Raw genomic sequence first — 13,204 nt, 5'->3', positions numbered from 1 at the left:
CACCTCCTTACCACCGGCACACTCCATTCTTCTTTTAGCTTGTGACTATCTGCTTTGCAGTATCTCCAAAACCTATTGGTATCCCCTCCATAAGTTACTTTTGGAGAGTACAGATCCTGACACAATTCCTCTACCATCCCCCAGATGTCACTCATCCCCGTAACCTGTTCTGAATGAGTGCCACATTCAACTTCCACACCTCGTTCCCTTTCACCCAGTGAGCATCCACCTCCACCTTTGTCTTGAACAGCAAATGGTATGAGAAGGAATTCAGCGCCACCTCAAAGCACCCCCCCATGCTCTGTCAAAAAGATCAAATTAATTGAGTGGAATTTTCTGGTCAGGTTGACCCTTGTGAATGTCACTTCCTCCTCTGGGCTTCTCTTCCCTACACTTGTAGACAGTTCTGCTCCACAATTTATTTCAACAGTCTGGAGGTCTTGTCCACTCCCTCCCCTTCTCTCTCTGCTTTGTCTCCTACCTATATAAGACAGTCAAAATCTCCAAACAATACACTGGATTTGGATCCTGGTAAGCTTACTGCTACCTCCTTCAATACAACATAACAGGCTTTCTTCTCTGCCAGGGTATATATATTTGTTATGACAAACACTGTTCCAGATGCTTCACACTCTACCTAAAAATCCTTCTATTCACCAGCTCTATCACCTTTTGAATTCTAATCCATGGGTTCCATACCAGAACGTTCACTCCAGATGCTCCGTTTTCATTACTGCCCAACCATTGTGAAGGTCCTCAAGTCCACCTCTCCTCAAAAAATACAAATTCCTCTCCCCCCAGTATGCCACCCGCCTACAAGCACATGATATCTGCTTATACCTGGGAGTCAGGAATGCCTCTGTTCCTGCCCATTTACTCATGCTCAGAATACTCTTAACATTGACTGATGCCAAGGCCAAGGTGACCACTGGGTACTGTTTTGCAAAGTGGCTCTTCATCTTTGTTTTCCCTTTCTTTTTACCTTTTCCCTTCCCCCAGGTGCTCCATTTTGTTGCCATCTTGGACGACTGGCCTAAACTTTCCACTTCAGAGGAAAGTGGGACCTCTACAGAGGAAGATTCTCCTCCCGTCACATCTCTGATTCTCTGCCTTCCCTTATTTTTCACCTCCTCCTCCACACTTCCTGTGTTTGCCAAGTTTTCTGGTTTCATTTTTGCACTTTCAGTGAGTCACTCCATCACCTCCTCTCTTCCTTCTTCTTCCTAGTCCTCCCCATCTCTCTCCCTGCTCTTGAGGGTACTTGTCTCCCCTTGTTTCTCTTCTCCTTCTTCCAACAACTCCAACTGGAGGACCTCCTCAAAAATCTCTTCCTGGCTCTACTGTGGGGTCTCCTTCACCACCTCCTTGACCAGGTCATAAAATGCTTAGATGTAGGAGACAAGATAGATGTCATTTACTTGGATTTTAAGAAGACCTTTAATATAGTATCTCATTCTATTCTCATAAATAAACTGAGCAGCTAGCTGTGACGTAGATGATTACACATTCACATGGCTAGCAAATTGGCTTAGGGGTCACACCCAGAGAGTGGTGGTGGATGGGTTGGTATCAACCTAGGAAGATGTGGACAGTGGAGTCCCACAAGGCTCGGTCCTAGGACCTGTGCTGTTCAATGTCTTCATCAGTGACTTGGATGAGGGTGTGGAAAGCACTCTGTCCAAATTCACAGATGATATCAAATTATGGGGTAAAGTTAACACACTAGAGGGTAGGAACAGAATCTAGGTGGATCTGGAGAGGTTGGAGAAGTGAGCAGAACAGGGATGCAGTTCAAGTGCAAAGTGCTGCACCTAGGGCAAAGGAATCACCAGCACACTTACAGGATGAGGGAGGACCTTCTCAGCAGCACAGCAGCAGAAAGGGATCTCAGAGTCAGTGTTGACACCAAGATGAACACGAGTCATCAATGTGACAGAGCGATCAGTAAAGCTAACCGCACTTTATCATGCATTAGCATGCATTAGCATGATGAACAGGTCCAGGGCAGTGATACTTCCCCTCTATGTGGCATTGGTCAGGCCGCAGTTGGAGTACTGCATCCAGTTTTGGGCGCTGCACTTGAAGAGGGATGTGGACAACCTCGAGAGGGTTCAGAGGAGGGCCACTTGTATGGTTAGGGACCTGCAGGCAAAGCCCTATGAGGAGAGATTGAGAGATCTGGACCTCTTCAGCCTCCACAAGAGAAGGCTAAGAGGTGATCTTGTGGCTGCCTATAAATTCATCGGGGCAGGGCTGGGGGCGACAGGGCAGTGGCAGCAAGGAATAGGAGATGCTGTGTTTACCAGGGCATGCCTTGGAGTAACTAGGAACAACGGCCACAAAATGATGGAGAGCAGATTTAGGTTAGACATCAGGAAGAACTTCCTTACAGTAAGGGTTGCATGAATGGGCTTCTAAGGGAGGTGGTGCTCTCCCCTACCTTAGGGGTCTTTAAGAGAAGGCTAGACATGCACCTGGCTGGGGTCATCTAACCCCAGCACTCTTTCCTGCCCAGGGCAGGGGGTGGGAATCGATGATCTACTGAGGTCCCTTCCTACCCAAACATCTATGAATCTATGAACCTTCACCTCTGTTTTTTCCTGCAACTGCTCCTCCTCTCTTCCCTCCTGCCTCTCTTCTTCCTGTTTTTCCCATTGTTCTTTTCATTTCCCCTCCTCCTTGTCCTCTTCTTCCCTCTCCTCCTATGCATCCTCTGCATTGGCTACTCTCCTCTGGCTTGAGATGCTTGCAAAGGTTTTGGGGTAGGATATGTGGCCCCTCTCCCCACACAAGTTACATATCCATCCATCCATCCATTCATCCATCCATCCATCCAAAGTTTTGACACATGGCCCTTCTTTCTACACAGGACATGAGGGCATGCCAAGCCCCAGTCCAAACACAGCCTGCATCTCACACCTTCGGTATGTAACCCACTTTTCACAGTAGCACTCCAGCCACATTCCCACAGCCTCCTCCATAATGAGGTCTGTAAACATTTTCACTATTACCACCTACTCCTGGGAGTCTGCAGCCACTCCAGAATCAGAAAAATGAAAGGTAAGGTCTTCTCTAAGCTCTTGGTACATCTCCCTAAAACCAGTGTAAGAACTATGGTCTTGAAAGCTAATGGGCCAGTCTAAGCCCACAGGCAAAGTTATTAAGAAACTCCATTTTTACCTTCAGGTATTTCTGCAGAATTGTATGGCTAAACTCCAGCTTCAACATCAAAGGCCTCTCCAGTCAACATTTAAAATTATTTGATTTAAATCAAATCTACTCTGGTCATACCTGTTCAGTTCCCCAGTGACCAGCCCCTAACTGACACAGACTCAGAGCAGGCAACTCGTTCAAGGACGGGCCTAAAATCAATCTGGGACCATGCCAGAAGAAGCAGAAGCATGGATATCAGGCCTCCAGATGGCAGGAGTTAATCTACTGCTTGTACCTCTGACTTACAATACATGGACACATTAGACATCAGTTGTAGGTCCCTGACCACTGCAGCAGTCGCCAGAGACCCTTCCTTCCTTCCTCAGCAGCCAGGGATCACCTGCCTCTGGGCCCCTCTTAAAAGGGGAACATGGGGTTCTCAGGTCATAGGCCATCCTCATCATGAAATGTCTAAGATCCTTGGGATGGCGTGTGAGGACCCCAAGCTCAGGTGCCCTTGCTGTGCTGGGGACACCATCTCTGCTTGCTGCCCTGGTTCCTGAGGTTGCAGAGACCTCTCAGAGAAGGACAGGAAATGTGTCAGCACATCCAGGGGTCCTTGTGAACACCTACACGAGGCTGCAAAGAAGTCACCAGCTGGTACTACCAGCTCAGCTCCAGGAACAGCTTACCAGAAGCTCACTGGAAGCCTGGGAGCTGCTAGGGTTGCTCTGCTATAACAAACAGGAGCCTGAATAGTAAAGTCAAAGTCCTGAACTCCCACACCTGGCCCAGGAACAGAGAGCAGCAAAATCATGTCAATGCTGAGTGACAGGGATGGGTTTCTTAGGGAAGGTGCCAGATCCCAGCCCCAACAATGCCAGACACAGGAGCGCAGCACATGGCAGCACCACATGGCCCAAAGGCCTATTTCCCCTTGCTATGCTTGGATGCAGCTGGCTTCAGACAGTTTATTTCTGAAGCTTGCATTCAGGACTGCAACAGCCCAACCCAGACATCCTCCCCTAAAATACCAGCTGCTCTCCTCTGTTTCTCTCCTGAAACAAGGGAGATAAAGACCCAGCAGGAAGGGTGAGGGCAGATCTGGTACACTGATCTTCCTAGGACCTGCTTCTTTCACTGCCAGACTCCTGGTACCTTCACAGGCTTCTCACATGGCAGCAGCTGCTCTGTTAGTCTGGGGTTGCCGTCTTTGGCTTCTCTTAGCTGCCAGAGCTACTCACTGATGCAATGCACCTTCAGTGCTGGCACAGGACCAGAATCTTGCACCCAGGATGACAAAGCCAGTTGCACTGCTGCTGGACGCCCAAGGGCACTGGCCTGCAGTACCTGGGCTTGAGATGCAGTTGCTGTGCAGAATTGCCTGCATTCACTGGCATGACCCCTTGGAATCTCTACCCAGCACTGCCCTCTCTCATGATCCAACGGTACTGGCCAGGGCTGCTCTTACATTGCCATGGGGCTGTGACCCTTCTAGCCCATGTACCCACTGTGCCCCAGCAGCTCAACAGCACTTCATGCAACTGTAACACCACCTGCCCTGGCCCTCCATGTCTCGCAGCCCAACAGAGCCCTGGAGATGGCCCTGGAGCTGCTGCAGACTTACCTGCAAGTCTTCCATATGGTGCAAACAGTCCTCGTTCTCCACATTGTCCCGGTAGGACAGCAGCTCCGTGTCCACTATCTCCCTGTCAGCCATCAGCAGTACGTTCATTTGCTCCCGCTGGTGCAAGCTATGGGCCACCGTGTCCTTCCCCAGTGCATGCCCCTTCGGGCTTCCTGTCACCTGCACTGTGGACACCCCAATGTAAAGGTCTTTGGGGCTCCATTTGATCCCTGCCTGGCTGCCAGGGCCACGGTACCCAGTGCTGTCTGGGAGGTGCTGGGACAGCTCCCGGCCATAGTCCCTCATCCCTTCACTGGGGCTGATTGTCTCTGGGGCTGGCTGCTTGGAGCTGGCACTGTGCTTCCGAAGACTTGATTGCTCCAGGCTCAGAGCTGTGGAGAGCAGCTTGTCCTGTCGTATCTGGAAGTACTCAGGGCTCAGCTTGTGTTTCTTGGGTGCTGGGTAATCTTTCTGGCTCTCACTGCTATAGTAATTGGAGGGCTCAGACCTTGGTCGTCTTAACTCTGGAAGCAAACAGACCGTAAGTCAGGACCAGCCAGCCAGCATCACGTGATCCCAGTACAGAGCGCTCCCCCCCACCATGGGTGGAGATGCATCCCATACTGATTTCTGTGGCAGCAGTGATGGGCATTCTACAAGGAAGCTACACCAAAATTGATCCCACAATTCAAGGTGCACTGCTTTCAAAACAGCCAGCTTCTGACACAGAATGGCACAGCTGTGCTTAGCCTCTTTTCCCAGTAAACTGCCTGCTCCAGCAGAGGAAGCTACTACCCCTTTGGGTTGTTTTTACCTGTACTGGAACTGGAAATAACAGTGACTCCCTTTGGGGGCTCTTGAGAAGTGATTATGTCACTATGCCATTGGGACACCCAGCTCTCCATGTTGGACTCTCCACTCGAAGGGCACTGGATTCTGGGGTTTTGCCCAAGCTGAACTTGCTCATCTCGCTGAAGCTGTTCCAGGCACTCTGCCAATTTCACATGACCCCGAGACCGGGCAATAGCCAGGGGCAGTCTCCCAAGGGAATCAGGAATGGAAATAGCACGGCGGTCCCACTTGTACAGCACAACAGCTGCATCCATGTGGCCTAGAGCACATGCCCACATCTGGAAAAGAAGAGCACAGTTGATGCAATGGCAAAACCCATGATGCACCCACCACTGCTGCCCTCTCCCATTAAGCCTCGACACTTGTTCCATGCTCTGCCCACTGAGAATAGCTCTGAGCAGCAGCACTTGAATGCCCAAGCATGTCCAAATGCCCAGAAGTGGTGTCTTTACAAGTGTTACAGAAAGCACATAATGGCCCTGCAATACAGCTCAGGTGCACACCTGTGAGCTCAAAAACAGGAGGATGTCCATTGTCTGTCCGCTTCACACTAACCTCACTCTCAGCTTTCATAGAGCCAACCCACTGTCCCCAGGGGAAGTTAGCTATACAGTGTTGGCTTCTGGAGTATCACAGGGTTGTGGTGCAGCATGAACAGGGGAACCAGCAGCCAGCCAAGGTTCGCAGAAGGGTGGAACTGTCAGTGCTTTGTACTGAATTATCAGGGAGAAGCCAAACAGAGAAGCAATGCTGGAGAAGCAGGAATCTAGGAAGCAGTGAACAAAATTTGGAAGCAGCAAAATGCTAAATATGACAGCATCTCTGTGACTGCAAAGAAGTCATGTGATAAACAAGTCTTCAGGGCTGGGCTGAGCGTGGGGCAGGAACTAAGGAAACACAGATAAGCGTCAATAAAGGAGCTGTACCCGTACCAAGCTGTGGCACCAGGATAACTATAGCTAGACTCTGTCTGACTACCATCAGAAGCTGGCTGAGCACCCCCAGAACACACACGTCTAACCAGGCCAAGAGAAGCAGGGCAAGCTTCACCCTTGGTTTGATTATCTCAATTACAGTAAGAGCCTTAATAGCTGACACTGAGTTTTTAGAACCATTTTTTTTGTTGTTGTTGTTTTAACAAGCTGTTAAGATAAGACTTTTCTTTTTAAAAGTTTTACACTATTTTTGGAGAATGAGGGGAGGTAAAAAAAATAAAGAATTCACCCCCTTTACCAATGAGATTGCAGACACTTACATTTCCAGCAGTTTCTTTGCCTTGCAATACATACACAGAGCAAACACATACCACACTGCTTGGAATACCACACTTTTTTCTTAGTCTTACCTAACTTTCAGCTTTCCTTTTCCTTACAGATTTTAACTGTATCATTTTTGGTCTACAGGCTTTACAATTCATTCTCATCAGTGGCCCTTTTTGCCTTGCACTTTGCAAACCAATACATCCAGCAAATTTTGATCTTTCTCTCACAGCCTGTCAGTTCTTACAACGCACACATAATCCAGCAAGCTTTGTTCTAGAACCGAGAAAGCTCCCCCTGAAAGACTGTGTGTGATGGATTACACACCATACACAATTCCCTTGGAAAAGCTGTTCCTACTTCCAAAAGGAACCCCCCAAACCATGCAGTCCTAAAGAAAAAACAAAACGTGTTTCTGATAAACTTACTCTTTCTCTGCCCAAAGTAACTCTGGGCACTGACCTCTGTTTACACAGCTGTATCCTGATGTTTCCCAAAACAAGATGTTACACTTTTATAACAATCTCTTTTAGGCTTTTTACTGTTCCTAGAGAGGCCGGGGGGGGAGGGGGGGGAGAGAAGGGGAAGTTTTTCCCTCACTTCCAATCACAATTTCTCTGCCACTGTCTGAGCAGATGTCCAGTAACATACCCTGTTCCTTTTTGTGCCACCTCCTGCCTCTATTCTCCAGGGTGCACAGGATCCAAAAGTATCTTTTTTACATTCCTCTATCTCTGATTTTTTTGAAACTGCACTGCCTGAATAACACTTTGCCTTGCCATAACCTGCACTTGTAACCTACACCTTACAAACTATGCAGAAAACACACAAAACTGTTCTTGTAACCATTCATAAAAGACTGTAACCCTTCCCAAGGACTCTAGAGCCAAAGGACCCTGTTCATTCACACAGCTTTCCAGCAGAGAGATGACTTTCTTTGCTCTTTAGCTTTCTATTGCAAACACAACAGAAAGTTCTTACTTAATCCCAAGCAGACCACAGCATGTAACCATGTCCACTACTCTGCCTGACCTAGGCAAACAAAGTTTCCTGGTCAGCAGTAACAAACAACATTTCTTGCACAACACTTACAACCCTAGTTACAGTTACCATACAGCTCTACCTTACTACACATTTCAGCTAACCCCTCTAGAAAGGGTCACTCTGTACCAACAAATTATCTGATTGGTCAGATTACTACCTTTGTGTCCTGGTGGAGTGCCAACTGTTGGACTGAATTTTAGGAACCAGGATACCTTTGTTCCAGGTGAGCACAACCCTCAGACTGACCATAACACCTGCCAGTTGATAATAGAAAAGTTTATTGATGCAGAGCAATAGCAAAAAGCAACAATACAAACAATTAAACAATTAAATAATTGCTCTTTTAGTATTTACCAATCCTAGGGCTGTCATTAGAGTCAAGGTACATCTGGCCAGGATGAAATGCTTACTTTTGAGGCTCTTTTTTAGGTGTTATCAGTCTGGAGGTGGGATTGTGAGGCCCACAGCCCCCCTCCGGTGGGATGCATGAGACAGGCTGCTGGTATGCCCTCTATCCATGGCAGTTTTGGGGACCCTTCCTGGAGAATGGGGAAAGGGACCCTCAAGTCTTTGCTTTTGTTTTCTGCATAACAGCCATTTGCAAAGCTTCAACAGACAGCTGACACTGAGTATTTTTCAATTGCTTAACCTGTTTCTTTAGATGTTAATTAATAAATTCCTATACTTTTAACAACCTTCTATTCAGATACCACCTCTGTTTTCACACTTTAAAGTCCACAAGCCTTAAGTCACACAATATATTTTAAAATCTGTGGTCACCAACTGCACAACACCTAAATTTTCCCTTTAACTCTCAGGTAGGGCTACAGCCAAGGATTAGTGGTAGAAATGGAGATCCTAAACTTCCTCCCTAGTTTCTTGGGTAATCTACAGGTGAGAGACATCCATAAACTTGTTTCCATAAACTTGTTTATAACTCGTTCCTTCTTTTTTTAACAAAACCATCTTTGAATTTTCTAATCGGCAAGAATCCAACTTTTTCTGTAAGCTCAGGGAATTTTATAGCCCGAGTTGTGTACACCAAAAGAACAATAAATATGGAGTTTCTTCTGTATCCCCCCACTTTTGCAATTTTCCACCATTTAAATGTTACACAAATTGCCAATTGCTCAAATCAAGAGCAAAACCTCATGAGGGGAATAAGGCAAAGTGCCACATTTATTTATTAAGTGCTTAATACACACACACACCGCATTCATACCTCAACTTCTGTTCTATGCTGATATACGTTACTAGTCTTATTAGTGCTCGGATCAACTCAGTGGCTAGCCAAGTTGATCCAAGTGGGAGCCAGGCTCCTGCTGGTCCATCTCGTCAAACGAGCCAATGCTCCAGAAAAACATGCAAAACAAAACCCAAAATCAGTGTCTCGCCCCATTTTTATAGCCTTCTCAATTCACCCAGTCCTGTGGGCTTTTGCTGGGTTATCACTGTGTTCTTTCTTAACGGTCAATTACCGTTGTTCTCTAGCTCTTCTGGGGCAATTTTTTCTTTTTTTGTCTTTTATTTGTCTGCATTCTTCAGCCAGTCGCCAGCTGATGTTTTCCTTTTCCACAAACACACTCTCATCCATACAGCATATAAAAAAGTAAATGTTCAAGCACTTATGTCAAGCTATACAGCAATACAAAATGGAGTTTCTTAAAGCAATGCAAAACTAAAAAAAATACACAAAATTAAAAGCAACAGGCAAAAATCTATTTCATGTTATTTACTTAACATCAAACTGGTATTTATGCTATTTGCATAACACTAGGACAGAGTACAGCTCATGGCTGACCAGGCCCATATACCTTTTAAAGTGAAGCCAGGAGCTTTTGCTTACAGTTGTCTGCTTTACCTTCTTAGCATGCACAACTTCTTAAAGTACTTGTGACCCACATTATTGCTAGAAAAAAAAGTAGGGGATGGGGGGGAAAACTGCTGGAACTAGAGACAGCAGCACCTTGTAGGAGCCCAGAGCTGGGTCTGTGCAGGGTGCACTAATAGTGAAGAGCATTACACGGTCCCTACTTAGTCAGTGGTGTTACTATGGTAATTGGTATTAGTGTGGCTGCACTGCAGGCCTGGCTTCCTTTCATGTCCTTAAACCTGGCTATGTTGATAAGACAGACCAGAGCAGCGAGGCTGTCCCAGCCTCTCTGGTCACCACCTGGTTTGAGAATGGGGGATCTTGTTTGGTTCCAACGGTTTTGGATCAATTGTTTTCCAGTTGGTCAGGACACACCTGAGTTTGCTGGTTCTGACACAACATAAGGAAGCCAAGATCTCCACAGCTAGGAAATGGGTAACAGACCCACAGACAAGAAAACATCCGAGCCCTGCCCCCAAAATGGCAGAAGACAAACCGAATCAAAATAAAGTGTGGGCAAAGGAGGGAAATGGGAGCAAAAACCAAACAAAACCCAAAAGCTCTTATGAAACAAGGAAGTTGTTTTTGGTTTCTCAGCCCTGAGAGCTGAAGAGTTGTGACTGCCTCCTGAACAGCACAATAACATGCAAGGCCCTTCTACACCACCACAGGCAAAAGCCAACCATGCAGCAGCTCATCTTCCCCCTCAGAAAGCTCCTTTGGGCCATCTCCATGGGCTACATCATTATCACAGTTTATGGGTGCTGGTACATACCAAGGGTGTGCAGGAGAAGTGGTCCACATTCAGAGGGTCGACTTCTAGCTCCAGGTCAATGCTGTCTGCATGCTTGGTGCTGCACAGGAAACAAGAGCACAAACTGATACAGTAGCGAAGCTGAAATCCTCCCACAGAGCCTTAGCTTTGTACCCTGCTTCCCAACCACACAACCACAAGCCAAGCACATCTGCAACAGCCACTGCCAGGAGGGCCGGGTATGGCACCTCTCTGCACCCACATGTTACAGACGAGCACTGGGGCTAGAGGATGCTCTGGTAGACACCGCACCAACTAGGCCCCACTACCCACAGACTTGCCCATGACCACAGCCAAGTCATTCAATCTGCCCAAGGCATCTGCTTCCCACACAAAAATAGGGTCATCAAGCCTGGGTCTCAGGGGCTGCCTAGAATGCTCATGAAGGGCTGAGCAACACACATGTGTGAATGCAGTGGGGCTAGTGCACACCAAAAGATCACACAAGGGCTGGTTGAGTCCCAAGGAATCTAGTAATAAGCCCAGGTCATTACTGTTATTTACAGTAGAAAAGTGTGGTGCCTGCTCAGGGAGGGGACTGGTCTGTCTTCTGCTCAAGGAAAGAGAAAGCAAAGAGCCTGAGTTCACATATGCTTCCTGTGGGTTCTGTACAGGCAAGCCCGGGGTGTGATGTGTTGGGTCCTACCGCCATTTGATGAGAGTCTGGATCAGTGTGGCGTAGCCCTGGGCAGCGGCGAGGTGGAGCAGTGTCATGCCTCGGAAAGTCTTTGAGTGAATCAGGTGTTTGGACTTGGCCCAGCAGGCACGGCTCATCATCTTCTCGCATACCACCACGACCCGGCTCTCGAAGCAGCTGCCCAGTGTCCCAGGCCCAGACACGCACTACAAGCAATACCCATATTTCAGATATTATCCCAAAAGGATGGGGGCATAGTCTGTGCAAGGTCACCGCAAGCCTTCACTTTTAAAAGCTGCAAGTGACAGGGTAGAGGCACAGGCAGCATGCAAGGGAGATTCCCACAGCAATCTGTGGTGTTTAAAGGAGAACCAGACCCCTCGTTCCCTCTTGCAGCTGCACTAGCTGCAAGAAGCAGGCGGGCCTGGTGGGAGCTCGTACTTGTGACTGGGTGCCTCCATTCCCGCTCCCGCTGCCCCCGCCTCCGACTCCCTGCTTGTGCTGCTGGGCTCCCGTCATCTCGGCCATTCTCCTTTCCATCTGCTCAAGCCGCTCCAGGATCGACATCCTGAACTGGTTATCTAGGTCAGAACAGGATAGAATCAGAACACTCAAGGAAAGGCCTTCCACATGACACTGCAGGAAGCCATGGATAGGAGTCAGCTGCAGGCAAAGGTACAGGAAGGATGAGCTCAGTGTGGCAGGTCATGTGGCCAGGAGCGGGTTTAGGGTCCAGGACCTGGGAACCAATCCTGTTGTCACACAAACTCCCTGACTCTGATGCCATGGGAGCACAAGTGAAAGGCATGAGCCTGAAGCAACTCCAGTCTGGCTGGAGAACACTTAAACAGCAGGAACCAACCCTGGATGGCCCCTGCCACACACTAAGGGCACTTCCAGTTCCCTACCTCCTATTCAGGCAAGGGGTCTGGAGTGGGTCACACAGGAATAGGAGAGTCCCTGTTCATGTCCTGAAGGCCCATCTGCCCATTCTTTCCAGGTACAAATGCTTGGGTCAATGCCTGATGCCCCAGAAGGGGCAAACACTACTGGTGCTTTCCAATTGACCCAGAACAGACCCATTGCAAAAGATGCACCTAAACAGGGACCCTGGGTATAACCCTGCTGCCTCTCCCACCTTGTACAGCTGCTTTAGGCAGCCCTACCCCCACTGTAAAGGACTTTGCTCTGTAGAGTTGAGGGACAGAAACGAGGGACCCTGCAGAAAGCACGCGCCAGGTGGGAAACTGGCCGTGGTGCCCAACAGGAGATAGGACAGTTTACCAAGCTGCCAGACTCAATGCCCAGATCCTACGTTACAAGCATGCTGAATTCAGCCTGATTCAATCTAGGGAACAGGGAGTGAGTGACACCAACAAGAAAGAGATCCCCTGGGGCTTTCATTTCTCTTGACTTGGAGCAAGGAAGCCTTAAGGGGCACTGTCCCATTTCCCTGGCCCAGCCCCAGCCCCCAATACTGACAAATGAACTTGGTTTGAGGCCCCAAAACCCGCCACTCCCCTGCAAATAGAGGGCTGGAACAAGGGCACTACCCTGCCAGGGAGCAGAGAAAGCATCTTAGGTTCCACCCTGCCCATGCCATAGCAGTGGCCAGGAGAGAGGGTCTCCTTTGCTAGAGGAAAAGAAGCAGCTTCTTGGCACCCTTTACAAAGCCTCAGGAGTCTGGACCTGGCCTCCCAGAGTCTGAACCAGGCCACCTGGGCATCCTTCTGAGAGGGAAGGGAACTGCTGGGAAGCCAGTAGGCTCACTACATTCCACCTGAAAAACCTTCCCCACCCAGCTTGGAGGGTCCTGCTGCAACAATTGCTATGGGTCCAGGCACCAGACACCTCAAAGAAACACCTTTCATAGCTCAGCAAACTAGTAGACATGGTGTGTGGCTGCAAGCCACAGAACAAGGGCCCGCTGGAGGTAGTGGGAGTC

The 13,204-nt window shown here is 48.5% G+C and overlaps 1 protein-coding gene across 2 annotated transcripts in view; it reads right to left on the bottom strand.

The window, feature by feature from the left end:
- Nucleotides 1-13,204, bottom strand: part of CAMTA1 (calmodulin binding transcription activator 1) — a 1,290,304-nt gene that overhangs the window by 38,472 nt on the left and 1,238,628 nt on the right. For both annotated transcript variants that reach the window (XM_059716189.1, XM_059716188.1), the window contains 5 exons: nucleotides 11,701-11,840; nucleotides 11,269-11,465; nucleotides 10,584-10,662; nucleotides 5,595-5,910; nucleotides 4,781-5,304 (listed from right to left, as the gene is read on the bottom strand). In XM_059716189.1, the coding sequence (XP_059572172.1) occupies nucleotides 4,781-5,304; nucleotides 5,595-5,910; nucleotides 10,584-10,662; nucleotides 11,269-11,465; nucleotides 11,701-11,840 (1,256 nt within the window). The remainder of the gene's footprint in view (nucleotides 1-4,780; nucleotides 5,305-5,594; nucleotides 5,911-10,583; nucleotides 10,663-11,268; nucleotides 11,466-11,700; nucleotides 11,841-13,204) is intronic.

The sequence above is a fragment of the Alligator mississippiensis genome, chromosome 13 (genome assembly GCF_030867095.1).
Source record: "Alligator mississippiensis isolate rAllMis1 chromosome 13, rAllMis1, whole genome shotgun sequence".
Taxonomy (NCBI): Eukaryota; Metazoa; Chordata; order Crocodylia; family Alligatoridae; genus Alligator; species Alligator mississippiensis.
The sequence above is the reverse complement of the archived record's forward strand: the minus strand, read 5'-3'. Positions and strand labels throughout refer to the sequence as shown.